This window comes from Danio rerio, chromosome 16 (genome assembly GCF_052040795.2).
Source record: "Danio rerio strain M-AB ecotype USA chromosome 16, GRCz13ab, whole genome shotgun sequence".
NCBI classification, from domain to species: Eukaryota; Metazoa; Chordata; class Actinopteri; order Cypriniformes; family Danionidae; genus Danio; species Danio rerio.
In genome coordinates, this window is record NC_141036.1 from 44218290 (window position 1) to 44241138 (window position 22849).

General features: G+C 38.1%; 2 protein-coding genes and 1 long non-coding RNA gene across 5 annotated transcripts in view; 1 reads left to right on the plus strand and 2 right to left on the minus strand.

Annotated features, from left to right (window-relative positions):
- rspo2 (R-spondin 2) overlaps positions 1-15337 on the minus strand; it is a 100520-nt gene extending 85183 nt beyond the window's left edge. Inside the window, exon 1 of one of the 2 annotated variants that reach the window (XM_087286084.1) lies at positions 14301-14407. Coding sequence is in view for 1 of the 2 variants with exons in the window: in NM_001281990.1 (NP_001268919.1) it covers positions 15235-15337 (103 nt within the window). In the remaining variant the exon portion in view is untranslated. 2 annotated transcript variants of the gene reach the window in all.
- Positions 14338-22221, plus strand: LOC141378296 (uncharacterized). Of its 2 annotated transcripts, XR_015511993.1 has the most exons (3): positions 14338-14673; positions 15255-18698; positions 21937-22221. It is a non-coding gene; the product is annotated as an uncharacterized LOC141378296 (long non-coding RNA). The 2 variants fall into 2 exon arrangements; XR_015511992.1 differs by lacking the exon at positions 21937-22221 and having other exon boundaries at positions 15255-19454.
- The window catches only part of eif3ea (eukaryotic translation initiation factor 3, subunit E, a), a 78169-nt gene continuing 73782 nt past the window's right edge, over positions 18463-22849 (minus strand). Inside the window, 2 exon segments of the mRNA NM_200839.1 lie at positions 18463-18641; positions 19385-19519. Coding sequence (NP_957133.1) covers positions 18603-18641; positions 19385-19519 — 174 coding nt within the window. The 3' untranslated portion in view covers positions 18463-18602.

Below are 22849 nucleotides of genomic sequence, written 5' to 3' on the forward strand. Positions count from 1 at the left end.
TAAGGTAAAGATTCACACAGGTAAAGATTCACTTCTCCTACCTCAGCAAATTCCGCTTTTACTGTTGATATTTGGCACCATTTAATCAGAAAGTGACGATTTTGTTCTCTTTGACTCGTTGGATGGAAATGATGCAAGCATTAATTTTACTGTAAAAGATTAGGCTGTTATATTAGACAGCAATTTAACTTTTGAAAATCATATCTCCCATGTCACAAAAACCACCTTCTTTCATCTGAGAAATATAAGTTATGAAGTATGCTATCCATATCAGATTTAAAAAAGCTAGTTCAAGCTTTTATGACTTCTAGGCTGGATTACTGCAATGCTCTGTTTGCTGGTTACCCAGCATCCTCTATTAACATACTTCAGCTAGTACAAAATGCAGCTACCAGAGTTCTTACCAGGTCTAGAACATATGATCCTATCACCCCAACTTCAACTCAGAAAACTAGAATGACACTTTCAATTTACTATAATCTTCTACGTTAAGCTACTTTGACCCAATTTACACTGTAAAAGCGCTATAGAAATAAAGATGAAAACTGATGACTGTTGCAAATACACTTTTTGATCAGAAAAAACACAATTTTAAATGTTTATCAGCCTTGTTGAGCTTCTTAATAAAAAATGGTTCTAAGAATCAAATACATAAATTAATTTGAACTATGAACCACATCATCATAAATAGTTGCTGATTTGGAAAAAACAAATCTTAAATTTGTTGACAAATCAGATCAAAACGAACTAAAATGAATACATATAACATGCTGAACAGATTACTTCCCAAAATCCACGACCAAAACAAAACTGTGCAAAGAATTCCGCTGACAACAACAAACCTTTATGCTTGTTAAACTGTGCCACGGCCAAAACCATTATTAGCACATGAACATGAAAACTACATGTGACCCCTGCCTGCGGATATACCTTCAACGTATCGTCCCTCTTCATGACAGCTGTTTACACAAGAGAAGACGGTGTGCTTCTGAGGTCTGGCTCTGGTTCAGATAAAATAATACACAGGCGAAGTCAGCCAAGATGTAATACAAGTGGATAACTGAGAGGGTGGAAAAAAAGAAGAGGAATTTGTGAAATGCACATGGATATTTTCTCTTTCCTCCATGCACCTCCCAAACCTTTCCTTCACCGTTCTCCACCGCTGGCCTAACCCCCTCTAAATATCTATCTACCACTGAGCCCAGTCGGGAGTTTAAAGACAAACGGAAAATAAAGGGACAAAAATAGAGACATATTGAAGTCGCACAATACATAAACTCACCACAATTGAAGTTCTCAGTGTTCTGAAACTGAAGAGTCTGAGGAATGCGTTTAAAGGCCACATGCACATTAAAATCATAACTCGGGTTTGTGAATTTCCCCAAATTATGCGCAACAGATTGCGAAGCACAAAAAAAAGGGCTTTTCTCCTCAGTTGTTTCCAATTTATGTGGCACAGTGCCAGGCTACATTACATGAATGCACACAACTCAAAAACAAAAACTAGACTGAAGCCTCCTGTTATCACACTATTCATTGGAATACTGGAGTCTGATTGGTTGATCTGCAGTCATTTTTTTAAATGGTCATTAAACTATATCGCATAATACAATTCTTCTTCTTCTTCTTATTATTATTATTAGCTCAAACTAATAAAGATTCTTGCAAATTTACTCTCAAAAAAGTAAAAATAAATAAACCAAATGAGAAAACAAGACCCCTTAACTTAGGTTTTACTAAATAATAATGACTTTTTTAATAATAATAATAAAAAAAACAGGAATTAAATAAATGTTTGTTAAACTATGAAATAAATAAAAACTGAATTTACTGGATAAACTGAATCAACCGTCAGCTAGCTCTCTGCAACTCTCACATGGTCGCCCACTGAAACTAAGCAGGGCTGTGCCCGGTCAGTACCTGGATGGGAGAACACATGCTAGGTTGCTGCCGAAAGTGGAGATTAAACCCAGTAAAACCCGGTAAACCCGGTAGGGGGTGCTCAACCTAGGTCTGTGCGGGTCCTAATGCCCCAGTATAGTGAAGGAGATTCTATACTGTTCAGTGAGCGGCAACTTTCGGATGAAATGTTAAACAGAGGTCCTGACTTTTCATAGTCGTTAAAAAATCCTAAGGTGTCTTTCGAAAAGAGTAGGTTGTTTAACCCTGGTTTCCTGGCCAAATTTGCCCACTAGCCTCTGTCCATCATGGCCTCCTAACTTTCCCCATATCATAACAGGTTTCATCTCTCTGTCTCCTCTCAACCAATCAGCTGGTGTGTAGTCTGGTGCAATATGGCTGCCCTCTCGTCATCCAGGTGGATGTTGCACACTGGTGGTGGATGAGGAGTTTCTGGCCAAAAATGTGTAAAACACTTTGGGTGTCCAGAAAAGCACTATATAAATGTAAGTAATTATTATTATTATTATTATTATTATTATCATTATTATTATCATTACAACCCTTAATTTGAGGTCGGTAGGACTTTTTAAATGTTTTTCTATCAAGTCTTTCAAGTTCAGTACAATGCGTTTATTTGGTCAAAAATTCAGTAAAAACTGTGATATTGTGAAATATTACAGCAACCTAAAATTAAGTTTGTTTGAATTAAATATTAATTTATCCTGATTATAACTTGGATCTGAATTTGGTTTTCTGAAATGAGATTTCTTCCAGGTTTCTATTGCTTTAAAACATTATTTTTTTAATTCATTCATTTTCCTTTGGCTTTTTGCCTTTATTTATCAGGGGTCGCCACAGTGGAATGAAGCGTCAATTTATCCAGCATATGTTTTACGCAGTGGATGGCCTACCAGCCGCAACCCAGCACTGGGAAACACCCATAAACTCTCCCAATCACACACATACACTATGGCCAATTTAGCTTATTTAATTAACCTATAGCGCATATCTTTGGACTGTGGGGGAAACAGGAGCACCCTCAGGAAACTTACGCGAACAAGGGGAAAACATGCAAACTCCACACAGAAATGCCAACCAAGGGTGTAGAATTGGCATGGACGGAGGGGACATGTCCTCACCCATTACTGAAATGTCCCTACCAATTATTTAATCAACTTGAAAATTAAGTAATGCTCCGTCAACTCTTAACCTATAAGTCAAGTTTAGCATAAAACTATAAACTAGCTGTGAAATTATTCAAAATTCTGTTTTAATTTTTCATACCTCCTCAAAGTCTGACTGCAGTAAAATTATGTAAATTGACTGATGCAGCATGAGACAGGATGTTATTTGCATTATTAAATGTTTATTTTATATTATTATGTAATTTATTTATGTTTTTAAAAGTGTGAAACAGAATTTGTGCCATTCAATGCATGTATTCTAGGGATGTATATCCCCACCAATGTCAAGAGCGTATTTACGCCCTTGATGCCAACTGATTCAGCAGGGGCTCAAACCAGCAACCTTCTTGCTGTGAGGCACCAGTGCTAACCACTGAGCCACCGTGCTGCAACAATCATTTAACTCCTTTAATACAACCTTGCTGAATGTGTCCATTTATTTTGAAAAAAATTTATTTTCCTTGAAGTCTGCGAGAGAACTTATAAACCATGTAAGTGACGGCACGATAGTAATGAAGTTAATTGAGCATTTTATACTCCTAGCCATAACAATTTCAGAAGATTGACACAGAATCCTCTGAATAATAGCTTACAACGATCATTTCCCATTGCACAAGGAACAAGACTTGTAATAAAGAACAGAATGTTTTGAAGACCTTTTTGTTTAGTTTCTCTAGCATTAAGCGAGTACCGCATATGACTCATGGCTCCGAACAAATACACATAAACCTGCTAGCTACTGAACACAAACCACTGACGCTCACTTTCTCATAGGACTAGTGACCTTTCACATCTGAGCTGCATGTCGAATCCTCTCAGAAAAAGAGTGAGGGAGATAGACAAAGAAAGACAATGAGCTTAGCGCCAGGGCACTATAATGACTACCATGCCTGGCCTTGATTAAAACCACACCAGGGCTTCTGGGTTCCACAGGCAGCAGGCAGGGTGTTTGTACCTCCGTTTCAAGCTCTTAGAAGGTCCAGACGGCCTCGACCTAGACCCACGATGGAGACGGGCACAATGACAGGGCAAAGGGGATAAGACCCAAGCTCACGGACAAATTACAAGCAAGTGGTGTAGTTTTATTGCCCCTGACCGGTTCGCTTCCGCACCATGCTGAAAGCAAAGCGTGTGGATGGTCGGTTTGATGTGGTGCGGATGCGTAATTAGAGGTCCTATCAAGCACTGGGGAACAGAGGAGGCCTGTCCATCTGTCGGGTGTTAGAGAGACGAGGAGGGGGAAACGGCAGCCCAATGCTCCCTCTTGTTGTTGCTTCAGCGAATTGTGTAGGCGTGGATGTAAATATCTATCAGAGCTGGATGGCAGGCCACACACGCCTGCATATGTGTTTCTGTTTGAGGAAGCCTCAAGAGCTCATGTTACGATCGATTTCGAAGTAGATAGGAGGCAAGTACGCACAAGGATGGACGTACATGCAATAGGCGAACAAATGCAATATAGAACAGAACCTGGCAAGGCCTGGGAACACACTCTACTCCAGGCAGTTCAATCCCTCCAAGCCTTCCAAGCCACTTTGAACCACCAATTAAATTCTTTAAAACGTCCAGCACACTCAACTGACACCCCATTACCCTGTCTGTGCTCTCCCGTCCTTTCTCATATAGCTGCTTCAGGATGGGAGGGGTGGCTGATTCATACAGTATAGAAGCATACGATGCAAAAGACCTGCAGGTTGGCTGTAGGCTTTAAGGGTTAGTCCACCCGAAAATAAACAATGTTATTAATTACTCACCCTCACGTTGTTCCAACCCCCTGAGACCTTCGTTCATTTTCACAATACAGTTGAAGATGTTTCAGATTAGATCTGATAGCTCTCTCAACCTCAATAGACAGTAACGATTCCGGCTTGTCCAAAAAAAAAATCCTCAAAACAGACCAATATTATCAAACTACGAGAATAGGAGGATGTTTTTTCGTCTTTTTAAGGAAACATCTATACACACTCATTCACACATGAATATTATGGACAATTAAGCCAAACCCAATTCACCTATAGCGCACTTCTTTGGACATTTGGGAGAAACTGGAGCACCCCGAGGAAACCAACGCAAACATGGAGAGAACATGCAAACTCTAAACAAAAATGCCAATTGACGCAGATGAGGTTTGAACCAGCAACCTTTTTGCTGTGAGGCAACAGCGCTACCCACTCTGCCTCTGTGACGCCCCAAACTAATATTTTCTTATTATATTATGCTACTTTTTATGTATAGACATGAATACACTTGTTTTTAGAGCAAGTAGATTGTCCGTTTCTGCAATTATGATTCTTAGGCATGTCTCCTAAAGGCAACAGAATCCTAAGTTTTTGAATAATCACAAAAACAAACGTCCTTACGCATTGCAGAATAAGGTCAATATTTCAGCAACATGATATGCACAGAACTCGCGTGAGCGTGTACCCTATACTGACACTGAGAAGAAACTCATTATTTTTGTTCAATGTGTGCACAGAAGTATTCTCATAGCTTGATAACATTCTGATTAAATCACTGAAGGCATTTAGTCTGTTTAAGAAGTATTTATATATATATATATATATCTGGCCTTAGAATGAGCTGAGTACATTGCTGTCTAAAGCAGGAATTATTCTTGTTAATCGGCATGAGCGTTAATCAACTTAATTTAGGCAACTACTGTAGACCAGAGGGACCCAATTCTGGTCCTCGGGACCCCTTTGCCCTGCACATTTTGTATGTCTCTCTCATTTGACAAAGAAGTCTCAGTTCATGGATCTCCCTGTTATCGAGCTGATGATCTGAATCAGGTGCATTAAGTACGGAAGATATACACAATATGCAGGGCGGGGGATTCCGAGGACTGAAATTAGGAGCCACTGCTGTAGACTATACTTTAAGCCAGGGGTGTCCAAACTCAGTCCTGGAGGGCCGGTGTCATGCATAGTTTAAATATAAATTCATTTAACACACCTTCCTGGATTTTTTTAGTATACAAGAGCTTGATTAGCTGGTTCAGGTGATATTAATCAGGGTTGGAACTAAAATATGCAGGACAACGGCTCTCCAAGACCAAGTTTGGACACCCCTGCTTTAAGCCAAGGATGAACTTGCAAATTCAGACCAAAATGAAGTTAGATGGAAGTTTCAGGAGATTGAAAAAGCTTACCAAAGCAAATTTTCCGGAAATGCTTGCTGGTAATCATCTTTATACTGTGCTAGTAAAAAGTTCCAAAAGCAGGAATTTGTCAAACTGCATGGAAATCTTGGCTCAATTGAGACAATATCTTCAGAGGTCAGTAAAGCTCTGATATACCTGGGTAATTTCAAGAACAAACTCAGGTAAAATAATTCTTAAACAAATTAGATCACAATGGGGTTTGTTGCGACGATTACTAACAAATTAGGTTGGTGTGATTCTAGGGCTTGGTCTTTGATTTGGAGGCATTCTCCAATTAATTTCTTCTGGACAGTTTGCTGAGCTTAGTTGTCTGTGAGTAGAAACAAACAAGAGCTGATTTATAGTAGAACGTAAAGTGTACTGTAATTCTACTTAGAAGCAAACTGCTTGTTTAATGCTGTACAATTGACTGGTTAATCTGCAGTAAATAAACAAACGCGACGATTACACAGAGTTCCAAATTGCAGAGTTTGCGCAATAATATTATCAGATGCTTTCTCAATTGCTGTTTTCGTCCTGCAGTAATTGCATGTTTACTTTGAGATCGAGAGGAAAACACACTGCACATATTTACATATTCATCTAAATGCCACTCTCAGCAGGGTGGGTGGTGGCATGATGTTTAGAGCTGCTCAGGTATTTCCAACGTCTTTGGATTTATTTTTTCACTTAACTCCAAGACCATTGAGGAATTGGTTTCGATTTGTAACAAATGAGCAATGCAACCTTAGAAACGTATGCTTTATAATGTTGCCTATGGAGGACTTCACTAAGTTTGGGAACAGAGTTAGTATCTGTCACATCACAGGCAGTGCTATGTCCATGACATGCACAATGTTTGTCTCACTTCATCAAATGTCCAGATGATAGCTAGTGAAACCAGCACGCCATGTAAAAAGACATGCACGGTACAGATGTAAATTATGCTTTCTTGCTTTTAAAATAAAAAAAAGAAAAGGCTGAACAAAGTGAAAGGGAATGCATAGGTCTTGATGTGTATTTTTTAACTTGACATGCCATGGGAAAAGTGCCATTAAAATGGCAAATTCACAGATTAACAACTACAAACAGATCATTTTACAAAAATACCTCCAATGCATTCAACCCAAGTTACCATTTTATATTATTTGTTTAATATTTAAACATTTTGTGCTACGTTAAATTCCTGGAAACCAGCTCCAAATTCTAAGGTTTTATTACTCAATAAACTAAGCTGGCCTACTGTATTTAGTAGCCTTATAAGAGATGCATTAAAGTAAAATTACTTCTGGAGCTGGCTGTTGAGGAAATAACATAGGTCAACATGAAAAAAAAAAAAGGCATCAGTAAGGCACACTGAACCTTTTGTTTGCAGCATTACAGTTTTCAATCAGGAAATGTGGAGCATATTATAATAAGATTCATACAATAAGTCTATTTTATTTCACATTTCCGAAAAATGAACTTTAACAGTATGGTAAATTGTAGCCTGAGAGTAAACCATCTGTTTGGCATTTAGCTTTGCCAACATATGGGATCTTCTGATGACAGCAATGAAGGCCAGTGGAGAGAATCCCCTTGTGTATGTTAAAAAAAAAATCACAATGGGTATTTCTCTGCTGCAACATGATGAGTTAAGGCATGGAAAGAGCTATAAAACTTGTCTCAGCTGTGCACATTCAACATCAGGGCTTTTTTTTTTTTGCTTGAAACATGGGCCAGCACACCCTGGTGACATTCCAAACTTTGGGTCTGATTAAACTGAATGAGTTAAGGATGTTGACAGCTGTTTTTAACAAGATTTAAGATTTAAACTACTAGTTAAATAGCATATTTCAGTTGTTGTAGAGGTATTGTGTACAATAGACCTATTTAAAAATCTATGCTACCAGACAAAAGTCTTACCAATCAGTCAAGTTTGGTAAAGGAAAAAAATATTTTAAAGTTACATTCAGTTGTAGGACATGCAAGAGATCTGCAGAGTGAATGGTAACATCAACAGCCTGAGGTATCAAGACATTTGTGCTGCCCATAACATTAGAAACCATAAAAGAGGGCAAATTCTTCAGCAGCACAGCGCTCCTCATACCTCAGCCTCCACATCAAACTTCCTGAAGGTCAAGGTGCTCCAGGATTGGCCAGCCCAGTAACCAGAGATGAACATAGAGCATGTCTGGGGTAAGATGAAGGAGGAGGCATTGAAGATGAATACAAAGAATCTTGATGAACGTTTTCTTTGCCATTCCTGATGACTTTATTAATAAGTGGTTTGAGTCATTGCAGAGATGTATGGATGCAGTCCTCCAAGCTTATGGGAGTCATACACAATATTCATTCTTTTTCCACTGCACCATAACTTGATATTCTATATTGTACATTGTTTCTGTTAAGTGACAAGGCTTTAGTCTAAGCAAAGTCAGACCTTACTGTCCTAATTAAATAATTAAAAATCAAGACATGATCGTACTTTATTTTGGTAAAATAAGCATAATCTAGAGGCCTTTGACTTTCTTGTTAGTCTTCTTGTTAGTTTCTTGTTAGAACAAGGTAGTCACTACCTTGTTCACAAGACGCTATAAGTTCAGTCTGATGAAGTTTTGATAAATCAAGTTTAATAAAAATGAGAAAATAGCCATGAAATAGCCAGGAAAGTTTTGAAAATAAAATCACAGTATTCATTGATAAACTGAAACTTAGCCGACAGACAAATGCCAGCTGACAGATGAATATGAAAACTACTTGTTGCAACAAACACAACAGATATATTTATCTCACAGAAGTAAGTGAATTGTATTTCGTGTTGTTACTTGGTTTATCAAAATTTTACGCCTTAATGTTTTTTTTTGGGGGGCAAAACTACTTAAAGTGTGTCAATAATAGAATCTCATGAACAATGAATCGATTAGTCAAGATTAAACAATGAATTCAACAATTAATTAAATATCAGTTTGTTTTTTCACTAAATCCCTATATTGAATACCCAGAGACCTCTTGGAATATGTGGGATATGTCCCATAGAACTATTTTATGATATATTTATTTATTTTAAGAGTTTCTTTTTAGTTAACAATCTCCTCTTACTGCCATTATGGACAAATGCAATTGTTCTCCTTTTGTGCGCAAATGTAAGAAGCCATACAGCACTGAATCAACTCCACTGTGAACAAACATGCATCTACATAATTGACTTATCTTCACGTACAAGCAGGCCCAGCAATTGGAATCTTTTTGGCTCAAGACTTCCTGTCTCATTCACTTCCATTGATTTTTTAAGATGTTAAAAACAGTGTGTTTTACACTGTAAAACTCAATAAGTTAAGGTAACTCAAACCATTTGAGGAAACCGTTTAAGTTCAAAAATGATTCCTAATGAGTACTGTGAACTTAATCTATTTGAGGAAACCAAGCAATTTGAGCACAGTAAAACCCAATGAATAAAGAGAACTCAAACCAACTGAGTACTGTAAAACCCAATGAGTTAAGGAAACTCAAATTGTTTGAGGAAACTGATTGCAACAAACCATTTGAGTTTAAAAAATATATATTTTATATAAGTATTGTGAACTTACTCTATTTAGGTTGAAATAGTAAGGTATTTAACTCATTACCTTCAACACTGAGTTCAAAACTCTTTTCAAATGAGTCGAATTAACTATCAGTAAATTCTGAGTTAATACACTCATTTCATTTGATAAAGTCAGCTGTTGGGTTTTACAGTGTATAGTCATGAACACACTTGTTTGTCGAGCAAGTAGTTTGACCGTTTTTCTGCTGTGTACTATACCTAGTCTGTTCTCTTATAGGCAACCGAATTGAAAGTTCTGAAACGATCACAAAAATGAGAATCACAGAATAAGGTCAACAGATGAATGTAAGTGAGTGACAGAAACAGAGAGGGACATCTCAGTAGATATTTGTTCTCTCAGATCCCCAAAAGATTTAATCCATCTCAGGTGATCAGGTGCTCCCGTTAAACCATCTCTGACTGATCTCCTGAAAAATGCCATCCCTCAGTCTCTCTGGCTCCATGAGCTCAAACGCTTCACCTCTCTCATGCACACTCCGTTCTCAGAGCGATCACACTACAGATCAACGACAGGCTTCTGTGCGACAGCAGAGGGAAACACAACACTGTCAAACCAGCTAGAAAAAGTGATTCCTGGCCAGGGGAAGAACAGGCTGGGTGAAAGAGCTGGCTGTACTTGACGAAATTAAATGAACATCACTTCCATCGAACATCACTTCCATTATGGATTAGAATGAAACGTACATGCCACATTTTCCGAAGGAAGCCTGGCATAATGTTTTTTGTTGAAATAAAGAGACTCTAGAGCGGTCAGTCATCCTGTCACACACTTCATCGGGACCTTAATTGGCATGAACGTCGCAAGAGCCAACATTAACACTTACACCCATAAACCTGGGACCTTGGGCAAACTTGTAGAAAGCTCACTGCTAAACAGTTCTGTCTGTCCTTACACTTTAAAACGTCTTCCCAAACCGATTTTAATGGCCCGTTCGCTGCAAAACAAAGAGGTCTTTTACATCCTTCACCGCACTCAAAGTTTCACCACTCTGACATAAAAGGCACAGGTCTTGTAAAAATGAAAATTGTCATCGTTTAAGGCTCATTTTCACTATGGATGATGATTACGGCTCTGTTTGCACTATTAAGTTGCATTTTGGTCGATCGGATCATATGTAGATGGGATACCATTCCTGTTTACACCTAGTGTTTTAAAGGCGTATTTATGGGTGATTGTGTGTAAAAGCTTTTGCTGATCTTTTAATCTAATGTTACTAAATAACCTCATGATATGTGTTAAAAGGTCACGAAACACCAAAACACATTTTTTTGAGATGTTGACTGTCATATATGTGTCTCACACTGTTAAATCCACTATTAGGACACATATATTTAATGAAAAAGTGAAAATTTGATGTTTTTGCGTTATATACAAAGGATTTGTTTTCGTTTCCCTGCTATGCGAGCGCAGCTGAACTGGACAGAAATATCTTTGTACAGAACATTTTTACCTGAGAGCTTTTTCGCATCTGGAAATGGTGATATCCAAATTTGCCACCCATCTTCCTTTTTAAAAGATGCGGCTCCAGTTTGTGTTGATTGTCCTGTCTCTACAAATTTGGTCAGTGTGGGATCAGTGTTCTTTGTTGATGTTTACTCAGAGGCAGTTAGTACTCTCAGTTTTTAAAAGACATACCTTAGTCAAAAAGATTTAGTTACTAAGTTTACAGTATATTAATATCACTACAATATTATGGGCTGAAAGATCAGCTGTAATGCTGCTCTCTGAGTACAAGCATATAAACACCTTAATCAAACAATTACGGTTGTGTTTTTTTTTTCTATCACTCTTCTCTTCACCCTTTCACCCTTCCTTATTTTATACTCTCATCGAATCACCTTTGTCATGGGGTCATAATGTAAATGAAATGTTCCTAAATGAAAGTGAACTTGCCGGACTGCAATTAAAGTAAAAAAATTCAAAATGAAACTCAAGAAAACTTGCAAAGTGTGCTGACGTGATGACGTTAATCGAACTATGTATGTGCTATAACATATCAAACAGGATCATGAACGGAACATTCAAAAAGCAACTCATATTAACACCTTAACCTATTATTATCTTGTTCAGATTAAGGCAAATAGTTTGATTACTGATGTCCATGTAAATGTAGTCAGTGTTGTGAACCGTACTTTATTTAGGCTTGGGTTGTTATCAAACTGTCTAATCAGTGCTTTTATAATCTTGTATGCATGAAAAAACTTAGACAATGATTTAAGTATCTTCTTTTGTGCCTTTATACATGCTGAATTTCCACAAAACTTCCAGATCACTTTTTAATGAAACATTTATTTGCACAAACCAGGCATAAGAGGACAGATCTCTGTGTGCTTCCAGCAGATTAAGATATGACGGTTCGATAGTGTTAAAATACAGGTGCTTTCCCCCTAATCCATAGCTGAGGAGCTCAGTGATGGGAGCTAAGCCTTTCCTCTCCTCCACTTTCCCATGGATTATGGCGACTGTGTTTCTCTGGAAACAGACTTCTATTAGTTCCATTACTGTGAGCTTAATCGGACCGCTCATCAGAGCTAGCTGATCCCTAACCTTCCGCAGAGCTGAGTTTCACTTGATGGCTTGTGCATGGAGAAAGGCCCGAATGCGCTCTTATTTGCACTAAAAGTCATTGTTTGACGTATTTAGAGCAGTAGCTCAGAGGCTGAAGCATTAACACCCCTCGAGGCTTGTCAAGTCCTGTGTAAGAATTTGCTCTCTGGTCTGCGCTGGTATATGTGAGCCCACAGTTTTTATGTAGTCAGCAGGTGGCATCATTAGCCAGAGAATAAAATTGAAAGTATTACCCCTGGGCCAAGCAATGATATCATAGCAAACCTGTTGGCATCTGTAAAGAACTGAATGGGGGGTACGGAGGTGCAAATTTAATATGGTTCTTGCTGTTGGCATTTGAGGAAGGCTGCGTGGATGTTAAAAGCTGAAATGAATCCAATCGTGATTGAAAAAGTACAGTTTGAGCTTCGATTTAAGTAATGTGTTCCTGCACAGCTTTATAAGAGTATCTGTTGAGAATTGTGGGGTGGTTATGACAAAGCCTTGTAAAACAGTTCAAGAGGATTGACCGTGTCACTGGGGTGATGTGGGATCGCAGAGCGCATGAGCATGCCAGAAAAAGGCTGCACATAAAGCTGCCTCAAGTGCGCCAAGGGCAAGAAAAAAACGTTTTAGTATTTCAGACTCAATTGAATAGTGATACAGCCCTCAATAAGCGTGATAAATATAGGAACGGAGCAAATGTAAAGCTTGGCAGCACATCAAAACGTCACTCTTGGCACTGCTTTTTTTTTTTTACAAACAACTGCCTCGTACGCATACACCTTTCTGTCTGCGGGATCAAACTCCTGTAAATTCACTTCAGTGCGCCTCCAAGGCATCTTTTATAAGTGCGTCACCATTTACACATACAGGATCCCGCTCACCTCCAGATAAACTTCTTCATTCCCCTCAATCCCCCTGAAAACGCTTAACTAGCCTGCCTCTGCCAGCAGGTTTGATCCTATTAAGAAAATTATATCACGTAGTATATGAAATCGCAAATCTTGAAGAAAAACAGTTGGGCTAAAGACTTGTGTGTGCCAGTTCCCTACAGTGTCTGACTGATTATTTGCAGATGGGCAATGCATGAAGCTCTCAGCCAGAGCAGAGGTTTCCCCTGGCATGCCATGCATGTGATTAAATCTATGAATGCCTCCCAATTTACATCCCTGTGGATTTAGGAACGCATATCAGCCATGGTGTCAGCAAGTGTCTTTATTTGGGCTCAAGTTCAACTGAGAGCCATGTAGGCGGTTGTTCTGTCACATGCAGTCAATGACTGATGTTTAAGGGTTTGAGGCTTAGGGGAGGGATGGATAAGTTTGAAATGTTTGACTTCCAGCCCCCCTGTGTCCATATGCATTGGCTAAGCAATGGAAGCCTCATATTTGCTGATGGGTTAAATCCCTGTGGCGCTTAAGTGTGGATTGTTATTCTTGCACCAGTTGTTCAAAGCTTAATCAATGTCTGTCTGTGAGATCAATTAAAAGCGGCTTAGGGCAAAAGGAGGGTCAGGCAATTTGAAAAGGGGGGAAAGGAAAGCTCAACTATTCATCAATTGTCCACCAGACAGTGCCGTGCTGTGCGGTTCTGTTATAAACTCTGTATTAGAGATTTTGCCAGATTCTTAAAGATTATTCATACATAGCGTTTTCACTAATCTCCTACAAATTAATGCCAATCAACTCAGCTCAACATAATGAGATTTGACAACATAAAATAAACGTTTTAATAAAGTGTGAGAGATATTCAATGGCTTTTTAACATGTCAGTTATTTTCTGGACAAGATATAAGATACAATATCGCACACCGCATTTATTTTACTAAACTTACTAATCGTTTTATCTTAATTTTGAATTAGAACATTCCACATTAAATATATACCTCACATTTTAATGTTTGACACCAGTTTTATAGTTTTAAAGACTGTTACATACCTTTAGTAAAAGTAGTGTCTATTGTTTTATGGAAATCACTCCAACGGCTAACTGTTACTATGGTTACAGCAGGACTTCTCTAGCTTACTTAAACATTTAAATGTGATGTTTTTATTGTGGACGGTGTTTTTAAACAGCTTTTGCGAAATTTAATGTTAATGAACCAAAATTTCATTTCAAGTTAGGTAAATGTGAGTTTTAAATACATCCTCATTTCAGAAGGCGCGAAATTGACAACAAAATAATCGGCGTCACACGAGGATCCCATATAAAGACAAAGACGTTTTTTCACGTTTTTGCAGCTTTATAATTATCATCTTTGATTTGTCACAGGACTCGCAGTGTCAGGATTTCCGATGCAAACTTTATAACGGTAAAGTTAAGTTATAGCAAATAGTGATTTTTTTACAAATACACATTTAAAAACCGGTCAGGTAGGCTAACTTATGTAGAAATGTACAACTTTTGATTCAGTCGTCGAACACAAGTTTTAAAACACCTCAACGTTTACGTAAAGGTGAATTGATTCAACGTTTTGGCAACAGTGGATGTCTAAAACTTGGAGAAGTTGACCTGTGATGGGTTGGATAGCCGAAAAGAACACATTAAATTATTCATGAACATCACTGAACCATGAGCTCTAGTACCGACCATCTTATAAAATTGACGATCAGGCTATCTCCAACTTAATAAACTATACTGTAACGTTAAATCTGTGGCGTTCCCATCCCTTCCATCATAAAACCAAAATGACAGAAACTACTGTAAAAGCGTAACTTCAGTTATGCTAATTTTGTGAGAAGCAGCACCAGGTGGGTCATCTGTCCCTCTCATAAGCGCACCGTAAATCAGTGTCCGTACAGAAGCGTCAACTAAAAGACTAATTGGTGAATTAATAAAGCATCTATCAAAGCCACATGTACAGTTCACTCACCTCTTTTGTTTCTTCTCCAGCGGTGGGACTGCTGCGTCTGACAGTGGCTGTAGTCCACACAGTTCAACACAATCAGCGCAAATGAGAACAGGCGAAACTGCATCTGGGCGGCTGTATGAATGTCCCGACTCACGGTAGAAAGCGTCAAAGGTACTCGCCACGAGCCTTCAGGGTCCGTATATGAGCTTTCAATATGTATATTTTTCCACAGAGGAACGGGGAGTTGAGGAGTCCGGACTCGGCTGTCTCACACATTAGAAGGGTAGAGAAAACACCATTTCTCGCCACCGGTTAATGTCATTTTAGAGAGCGAAACGCGCTTTTATAACGTCCAAAAGTGTCTGTGAAAAGTGAAACAGCTTTAAACTTAAGGTTATTTGACCAACAAGCACAGCTTAATGGATGTACGTGTTTGCGAGTGAACTATTTCATTCAAGAGAACTTCGAATCTCCAAGAGCGCACGGGACGCGATGGATGCCCTCAAACGAGACGCGCGGAGCAAAGAAATATACCTGCGCGAGTCCACTCCAAAAAAGAGAAACTTAGCCTATACATCAAGTTCCTTCCGAATGCCAAAGTAGACTTGGAACATCCAGCATCCCTCTCGCAGGAAAAAGTTTAGTCCTTTCGTCTCCTAGACAGAGTCAGAAAACACATGGACGCATCAGTCTGCAAATACTCTAGAATAAAGCCTTGAGGTGCATTGAGGATGTGTGTGTAACTGTGGCATATGCTGCAGTGCTCGGCTGGTGATGGAGTATCACTCTACTGGTGCTGATGCTATATAGGCACTGCTGTCACGTGGAGTCTCCAAGATCTTTTCGGAGCACTTTCAGAAGCCCCTCGGTCAGAGAGAGGGCTGCTCCCCCCTCCTTATTTAACTTTTAGAAGATGACAAATGGAATTTCTCCCACTGTATCTATACCTCACATATGAGCTTCCCCAGGGTCCTAGTGCATTGGATTGATTTAATAATACATTTTTAATGAGTACATTGTTTAAATGTGACTTTCTGATCCAAAGGATAAACTGAAATATTTATCTTAATAAAAAAAATAATAAATCATAATGTAATTTATACAACAACCTCCAGTTCAATTTCTTCCTTCAGTTGGAAGAAACAAACATAGTCTAAGCTGGTTTTGCTAGTTCTCAGTGATTATTTTACGTTGGAGGACCAGCTTGGCCAGGCTTTGGGAATTGTTTAAATCTGCTAAAACCAAACCGATAGTTTATTTGTTTTATCAACAAAAATGAACTGAGAATTAAAAATACCATATGTAGAGAAGTAAAAATCATATTTTATATGACCCACTGGTGTAATGATGTGAAACTGCTTATTGGCATTTAGAAAATCAAAATCTAAGAGTGCCAACTATTTGATATATTATCATAAAAAAACAACACATTTCTAGTTTCAAGATTATTTCAATACGAGATTCTAAAATTATCATTTAAAAAAAAAATCTTTAGACCATTTAAAATGGAAAAAGGATTACTGCTAAGGCAATTCTCCTTAAGAAGCTTCTTTGCCAAAATGGACATTAATTGCTTTGAAATCCAAGAAATGTTTTACCCAGCTTGACCACTAGGTGTGGCACTTAATCTTTTATTTATATATCATTTTTACCCATGTTCTCAATCTCAATATATCTACATCTCAAAATGTGTTCTCACTCTTGATATTTTGGCTTTAATTAGTTGGAAATCTTCCAAGTTAGTCAGGGTGTGCAGCACCCGATTCAGGTACTGATGTATACCAAGCAGGTGTTATGCAACAGCCTAGGTATGGTCCATCTGTCCAAATATAAACATTTGATATATTTCACACGGACCTTACGTTAGGATCCTCAGAAGTGCGAGAGAGAGAGAGGAAAAAAAAACATTTGTCATTTCTAAGTGATGACACTCTCTCCTCCAGACCCCTTTGATGTTCAGATCAAAGTGAAATTCTCACAAAGTCGATGTTAATTATATGACAGCTATTTGTCTCTATCAGAACACCACAAAAGAGTTTCATTTCTCATTACAAACATCTTACTGAAGACATTTATTCACCTGCCTTCATTACTAAAGACGTATCAGGTTGCTTTCCTCCCTAGACCACCTTTCGGTCTTTACTTAAGCGCACTGCCTAAATATAAAAATCACCTGAAGTGATTCCCCAAAGCTTCTCCATTTGGGAAAGACTCCATAATGATCTCATATTACAGAAAAGCCTGCTCTAAATATAGGCCTCCTCTTGTTAAAATGCATTTGCAAGTTGGAAAACAAGGATTTATTAGGGAACATACGTTGTATATTTTAATTACGCAGCCTGTTTTTGAACAAATGCCTTAACGTTTTTCAAGTAGGGAATGAACAATGCGAAAAAGGGAAAGATTATGTAGCCCTCTTAACCAAAACCTACGTTGACCTTTTCGTTTGGGTGTTTGTTTATTTATTTTAAGTGAAGTGACAGACGTTGTGGTGGACAACCTTCTCAGCCACACGTCTGCTGTTGGTCTGGATGTCTTACTAAAACAACATCTGAGACAGCACTCCTAAGGTGAATGTGATAATTAAGGGCTAGGAGGGTTTTATTTTCGTAATGTGTCATGGCACAGGACCGGTAAACCAATCACTTTAGCCCACCCCCCCTTCTTCCTCCCCGCCCGCTCGCTTGCTCGCTGGGAAAGTAAAGGTGACGTCAGTTGTTTTAGATGTCTGGCTGGGAGCCCGAGCGCTGTGGCAGCTATAAGCCCCCTCTTCACTCGTCCAGAGAGACAGGGCCCATAAACATGTCAGCTGATAGAGAGGCCAAAGCAGACATTAAGACACGCTTTAAATCCAAGCCTGTAGCGTCTGCGAGTGCTTGTGATGGAAATAGAAAACGTATAGACTGTAGGTGTCACAAGTGGAAAATGGAATGAGATGAGAAAGGTGGAGAGGCATTATGTTGATTGTCTATCGCATCAGACATGCCCGTCTGCAAACACAAAAAAGTCAGGACGATCACCTTTCCTTGCCCTCTTCGCCGCAGCGGACCGTAAATGCAGCAGACTAAACACTCATTCATCATTACGGCGCACGCATGTGCCGCGGCACAAAACCCCCCGATCCCACTCGGTGACTCAGAGGACATTAAAACTTCATCTATTACACAAAAGATCACAACCACTTAACCCTCAACCGCCATTCGTAATGTCCAGGAATAAAACGCAAGCATGAGGTGAACTTTTTTTGTACATTTTTATTTAATACCAGATGCATTGAACCCAAAAATAAGGCCGTTTTCTCATTTCTTCTTCAAGAGAGTCGAGAGGGAGAACAGGATGTTCGGCCGCAGTATGGGAATGCTGGAAGCGTACGGTCTGCAAAGATCCACTCAATAAAAGCCGGCATCCTGAGCCGCCCAGTTTGGAGTCTGAATAGAGAGGGAGAGAGAGAGCCAAAAGGTGTCACGACCCAAAACAAACGCAAGGTGAGGTTATTAGAAAATCATTGAACATGAGAGACTATCAACTGCAAAACCGCAGTCTCTTTGCAAGTACACGTCGTTCACGTTCGCACCTTTCCGTAGGGGAAGAGAAAATGCTAAATTAAATTACGTCTGGCCAAACACATCAAAATACAGGACTGTGTGTTATGGCCTTTGCCATTGTGGTGTTTGTGTGAGTGAGTCATTTAAAATGACGTGCTTTGAGGGATAGAGACATTTCAAGGCCGCTATTTTGAAGCGTTCTATTTGAAACGAAGCGAACGTACGTCGCAGGCCAATCAGTGCACAGGGTCAAGATCAAACAGACACAGACTGGACCCCAAGCAAAACATCTGCGGTGACTCCTAAACGCATGGAACGCCATGGAGCGTGTGTGTGTGATTGTGTGCGAGCGTTATTTACTCTGCCGCACTGAGTCATGGGACTCAGACCCTCTTCTTTATAGCTGTGCTGTGCTACCTTGTCATTAAGCCTTTGAAGAAAAACGGCATGATGAAAGCACTTGCTCTGTTAAACTTGCTCTTACTGGTTTACACCGTTTAAAGACAGTTCTGGGCTGATTGCCGCTCGACATTCTTCTGGACAGATCATTTGTGTGTGTAAACTACAGGGCTCGAGACAAACAGAGATGAGATCAGATTAAAGAAGAGATGCTCTGGTGCTTTGACCTCATTCCGGTTTGCGTTGCTCTGCTTCTTCTCGATGTTCATGGCCAGCATTTGGCTTCGGAAAGAAAGGCTCTTGGTTTTCTCGATCACCTGCTGATATGGTGATATCGCGTTGTTGCCCATCACCACGTGACCCTGTCGAAGGAAAGAGGAGAGGAAAAGAGCATCAGAGCTAAACTCGGGGAATGGCCGCTTTTTTCTGTTCCCACAGACACACAGACCAGTATTCACAACCTCCACACGGCCAGCTTAGACCACACAGATGATTATTCCAATTCATTCCAGTCCAGACCTGAAGTCTGGTTACTTTGTAAAATAAAATAAAAATAAAAATAAAAATAAATAATAATAATAATAATGACTAATTCATCACCTAAGAATTTTAAGGTTCTATTTGTGTAAGATATTGAGCTTCAAAGTTTTTGTATTCCTTATAGCAAACAATATGTGTGTAACAGTTTTCTTTTGTACATTAACATGACAGAGACCCTAAATGTACTCAATGTAAATGACCAAAATTCTCTTACATTTGCAAATTGGAGCAAAAAAACCTCGGTAAAGGCAGATAAAACTTTAATTCTGAAAAGTCATTTTTCACTTGGAATTATACGGCTCTATTTGGCAGATCATTCAATGAAGCATTACTTTAAGAAATACAGTAAAAAAATATATATATAAATTGGTGTTGTAACATTATGTTGATGCTTGAGAAAGTTTGCTTTCTATAACATTTATTTCATGTTTTAGGATGATTTTTCTTGTTCAAATTAAGCATACAAGACTGTGCTAAATATTTTATCCAGTGCAAATGTTAATTTTATCTAATTAATATGTTAATATTTATTACATTTTATGATTTATATGATTTATTGAATTATAGTCACTGAATTATATGTCCCATTCATTAAATCAAGTATTTGCCCTTTAAGGCTTAATATTAAATTTTAAGATTTTAAAAGAAAACAGACTATGAGCAAATGAGTTTAATAAACACTGAAAACTGTTTCACTGCCTACAAATACATAAAATGAAACTATTTCAAATTTAATATAGACATTTTTAAATATTCTTTTTCAATATTGTAAAGTATAACATTTCATCTCATTGTCAAAAACTGCTTCTAAATCATCACATTTACACACGTCTCAATTTTGTGTGGTGCAGGATTATTTAGCAGAGTCATTTTGTGTGATTTCACGTCTTTCTCGCTGTCAATGGAGCAATCGGGCAAAATGAAAAAGAAAACTGATCCTGGTTGGTCCTCGTGCGTGGATTAAAAATACTTAGAGTTTTTATTTTATTTTATTTTTTTTAAGTAAAACGTCTTAATGTAAATCACTTATAAAAAAATAATAATAATAATTCCATAAAGTAAATAAGTTGTCATTTAATAAGAATATGTGAATAACTTGATTTTGACAAAAATGTCAGATAGAACCTTATAAGATGACAAAATGTTTGAGAATATTAAATAAAAGACATCCAGTAGTAATACAATAATAATTTATTACAATACATAAACATATTACACTGTTATGAAAGATTTAAAATGAATACTTTGTTCAGAACTTAATATTCTTCCAAAATTATTGTTTTTAAAAATATATTAAGCAGATCTAAGGTGTTTATAATTAATAACAGAATACCTTTGAGCACATTAGAATGATTTATGTAAAAACATTGAAAAATCCAGAATTACTAGCAGAGGAATAAATTACATTTTAAATTAGAATATATTCAATATATTCAGATAGAAATCATTAACTAACATTTACATTTTTGACCAAACACAGTCTTGGTTAGCATAAGAGACTTTAATTAAAATGCTTTAAGTTGTGAGAGATAATAACTATGTGCCATTTTGAACGACCTTTTCTTCCAAAGAATGAACTGAAAACACTTTTCCACATGTATTTATATTATTCAATAAAAAAGTGGTTGAGCTCAAGCGCATTAAATGGGCAGCATCTTGATGAGGCCGGGGCATTGCAGATACAAGAGAGGTTTTGATTGGTCATAATTTGATGAGAAACTGAAGGTATGAGGTGACATGAATACATATAACTGTTGATCTATTTAGGTGGAAGTGCCAAACTACAAGCTTTACACGTTTATATCTTCTAAAAGCTACTTTTGTCACTGTTTTGGTGCGCACTAGCTTACAGATATCCTAAAAACAAACCATAAATGTTTACATTCGATGTCGTCTACGCTATTGTTGTCTATTGGAAGGAATGCATCAGAGCCTCAATTTTAGTACAGGGGAGAGCTCCTTTGAAATGAATGTGGTACCATAGTGCAGTGGAAGACTGGCCATACAGAGCCAGAGATATATACACGTCTATGATCAAGAGTTTTCACGATAATCAGTGTGCAATTTCTTTTTTAAATTACGAAAACTATAATTTTCATAACTTTTCTACATCAATGGATAAGTGACCGCATGAGCATTGCCGACAAAGACCACGTGCTTGTGTGCATGGAAATGTATTTTCCTCTCTCTCTGTTAAATTTCATCTAATCTCTCCTGCTTTCACTTCTAATTCTAACAGATGGAGTGATTCGTTTGTGAATGAATCTGCATTATGAATGACTCGTTCACTTAGCTGACAATACAAGTTTCTGGCACCGCAGCATCTTGTTTTCAAATTTCATTTACATTTTTTGCTTATTTTATTCAACAAAACTAGCATAGGCCCAGTATTTAGTACAAGTTGGTGCTACTTTGCCTTATGATGAGTGCAATATGTGACTGTATTATCATCAATAATGTTACTTGTTGAGCACAAATGTTTGTAACATACAAAAACGTAAAAAACTAAATCTTACCTATGAAATGTTCTGCCTTTGTGCTTTGTTTTCTTTGTTTGCTCGTTACTAAACCTGTGCACATCGCTAAAGTCCAGCATCCTCACATCTGGCATACTGTCTTGACTAGTGCAGATGAATGATTTGTCCTGGAAGCACTGTACAAATGTGGCGGTGCTATTGACGTATAATCGGGGTTCGTATGTCATATCTACTGTGTATAGATCTATAAAAACAAACATCTAAAACATTTATTTTATTTTCATGGGACCTTTAATTGATTTTCTATACACTTCATGAACTATTGCAATGCCTAAGGTGGGCAAACAATTGACATATTAATGAAAACAGAATGTTCCACACATAGGATTTCTTTATAATAAACTTAATTTTGACCAAAAAGTACGTCTCCATATTACGAATGACCCTCCTTCAGAACCATAATGACAGTATTCCTCTAACCCTCGAGAAAGGATATGGTGAGAAAGCAGGCACTGGGCAGAATTACTGACGTAATTGATTGCCTCTCCTTTATGTATTAAAGCAGAACATTATCCCTGCACAAAAGAGCCTGAATTTGATTTTCCTACTAATTAAAGGACACTAACGCAGCATCTATCAATTGGCCGCTACTTGAGGAGGGAGGCAGGGAAACAA